Source organism: Aphanomyces invadans (assembly GCF_000520115.1).
Source record: "Aphanomyces invadans strain NJM9701 unplaced genomic scaffold supercont1.44, whole genome shotgun sequence".
NCBI classification, from domain to species: Eukaryota; Oomycota; class Saprolegniomycetes; order Saprolegniales; family Verrucalvaceae; genus Aphanomyces; species Aphanomyces invadans.
Window position 1 is genome coordinate 6,137 of NW_008580189.1, and position 2,593 is coordinate 8,729.

The 2,593-nt window shown below is 47.9% G+C and overlaps 1 protein-coding gene across 1 annotated transcript; it reads left to right on the forward strand.

Moving 5' to 3' along the window:
• Nucleotides 1-1,200: 1,200 nt before the first annotated feature.
• Nucleotides 1,201-1,407, forward strand: H310_12829 (hypothetical protein; the record flags this gene model as incomplete). Its single annotated transcript, XM_008880034.1, has 2 exons — nucleotides 1,201-1,264; nucleotides 1,286-1,407. 2 exons carry the CDS (start codon nucleotides 1,201-1,203, stop codon nucleotides 1,405-1,407), a joined length of 186 nt encoding a protein of 61 aa, XP_008878256.1.
• Nucleotides 1,408-2,593: the final 1,186 nt, after the last annotated feature.

Here is a 2,593-nt window from a genome sequence, read left to right on the forward strand (position 1 = left end):
GAGTTATGAGCTCCTAAAAACTTCACATCCGTCGTGTCTTTACGATGCTTGAAGGAGCCACATCTTCGTCGTTCGCTCGTGTACTTGATATATGTACTTCCTCTGTTCGCAAACTGTTGACACTTGTTTGAACAAAATAATTATATAAGAATTTGTATGAAATATTTTAGTGGACAGAGCAAAAACGTGTAATTTTATTCAAAACGTGAAAATACGACCAAACCCTACAGGATGTGATACAATTATTCAGCAGTCGAGATTCCCGACCATTTCGCAAATCTCGTCAAGATTAGTTGAAGTGGCCAATGTCAATGAGGCTCACGACCAGATTGTTCACTCGGCATTCAAACCTCCGTAGCGCGGTCCCCAGAAAGTTTTGTTTTGAAGGGCGATAGCAATATCTACGCTTCAAGACGAAGCGATTGCAAGTAGTTTGAAGCGATTTGGAGAAGAAATGAGGGAGTTACGAATGTTTGTATTTTTTTATCCCTGGCGTCCAGTGCTTCAGGACGTCTATCTCAGCCGAAACGTCAAATAAAATTGATTGGAAAATTGGTGAAGAGAGGTCATTTGATAGGCTGTAAATTGGTGCTGGTTTGAGGGGATTTTGACCAATATCTACTACGTGAAGGAAATTTGAAAAAAGTGTCAACAGTATTTGCGAACAGAGGAAGTACTATACTATTCGGAGTATAATCACCACTACCTTGAGTACATTCGCAAGACGCCGAAGGGGAACTCAATCTTGTCCGACGACGCGTGGATGAAAGAGATACTGTATGGCAATCACGACGCTTTCGTGTAGAACTTCTGCATGGCTTGCTCAACGCTCTGTCGTCTCTACGACGAACTTGTTCGCTGTTGAAATCTTTGTGGGACTAACCGTGTTGTGTCATACGAGCTACTCGACATCTTCCTCCTCTGTGCTGTCCACCACGATACCAGTGCAAAATTGCAACTGCGCTTCCAGCATTCCGGGGAAACTATCACACGACATCTACGAAGCGACTTGACGTCGATCTTGACATTTCTACTGCTTATATATCACTGCCATCTGACCAAGTCTTCTCATCAAGCATTCATCCTGTCCAACCCCAAGTTTGCCCCATCCTTGTCGAAAGTGATTATCGATGGGACCCATATCCAGGCGTGGTTGAAAGCAAAGATGAAGCTGCTTTTCATGGTCGAAAGGGCATCACCATGAATGTGCTTGCTGCGTGTGAAGTGGACTTGGAAATTACCTACGTCCAAGCCGAATGGAAGGGTACACCAGGCGATTGAATAGTCTACGCGGATGCCCTCACGAAAGGACTCTCTGCGTCGGAGTACGTGGTTGATGTTCTGGACGCTGGGTTCGCGCTGAAGGTGAAGATCCTGTCCCATACCGCAGCACAAGTTATCACCTGAAAGAGTTCGGCCCTGGACAGCTTCGCCCCCAAACCAAGGAAGAGCTCTTTAACGTACGGCTTACCCAGGTTTGTTATTGTTTCGAACTATATTCGATGTTCTGGAGATGCGTTTTCCGGCATGTTTTCAAGGCCTTCGGTACGACTGTTCCAAGTGGCACTTCTGTTGGTACTATGCACTATCCACAACTACGTTCGCCATCATGATACAAATGACGCACTGCTTGCTGCTCGAGTTAAGACGCCAGTGCCAAAAAGAATTGGCCCTAAAGACATACCACAGCTCAAGAAAACTCCAAAACATGGAGAGGCAAAAGTATGGAGAGATGGAATTGCCGCTCCACTATGGACGCAATATCTACAACATTTGTCCGATCGCCGCCAACCGAACAGCATAAACTTATTATTCAACTTAGTCTAGAGATCCATTACGTGTAATCTCAACTCGACATATCAACCCTGATTCAAGTTGGAGGGACAGGTAGCGAAGGAATGCACGGATGCGAGGAGATCGGATTTTAGAAAAAATTGTGAAGCGGTCGGTGAGAGAAGCCCATCCGCCAGTAAAGGCCAATTGGCCAATGATAGCACGATATCCTAACGATGTGACGTGGCCTTCACTGCAACTGACTGATACATGAGGAAAAAGCCTCTAGAAGGCACAAAAACATCTACCGCTGCAGGACCATTCTGCGACCTGACGGGCAGGGCAGTGGGGGTGTTCTCGACAGAACCGGGTTTTCTGACTGCCTCCCAACAACTCCGCGCACTGTCACCGACGTCAGGTGCCCTGTGTGCAGATAGAGGATGGCGGTTAAGCTCAGTGAGTATAACCACCACAGGTTACACCGTCTTTCGTCGTGACGAGGACCGTCGGACGCTCATTTAGGCAGGTCCCTACCAATTGAACCTCTCGCACGACGCGCCGGGTGAGGAGCCGGATGGATCGAGTAACCACCGGGATGCCGTTTCCCCTCTTGTCTGAGGTCAGGGTCGTAGCATCCCCCTCACATGACTGCCTCGGTCACAGGCTGAGAGGCCTTGCCCGATGCTCCCTTGTGAGGGGCGAAGAGGTCGAGGGGCTACAGCTGTAGGATCCGTAGTTGACTGCCCAATGCACACAACGTTGCAATGTCGAGAGGTTTGGTGAAGATATCCGCGAATTGGTTGCGCGTATCTGTATAGAT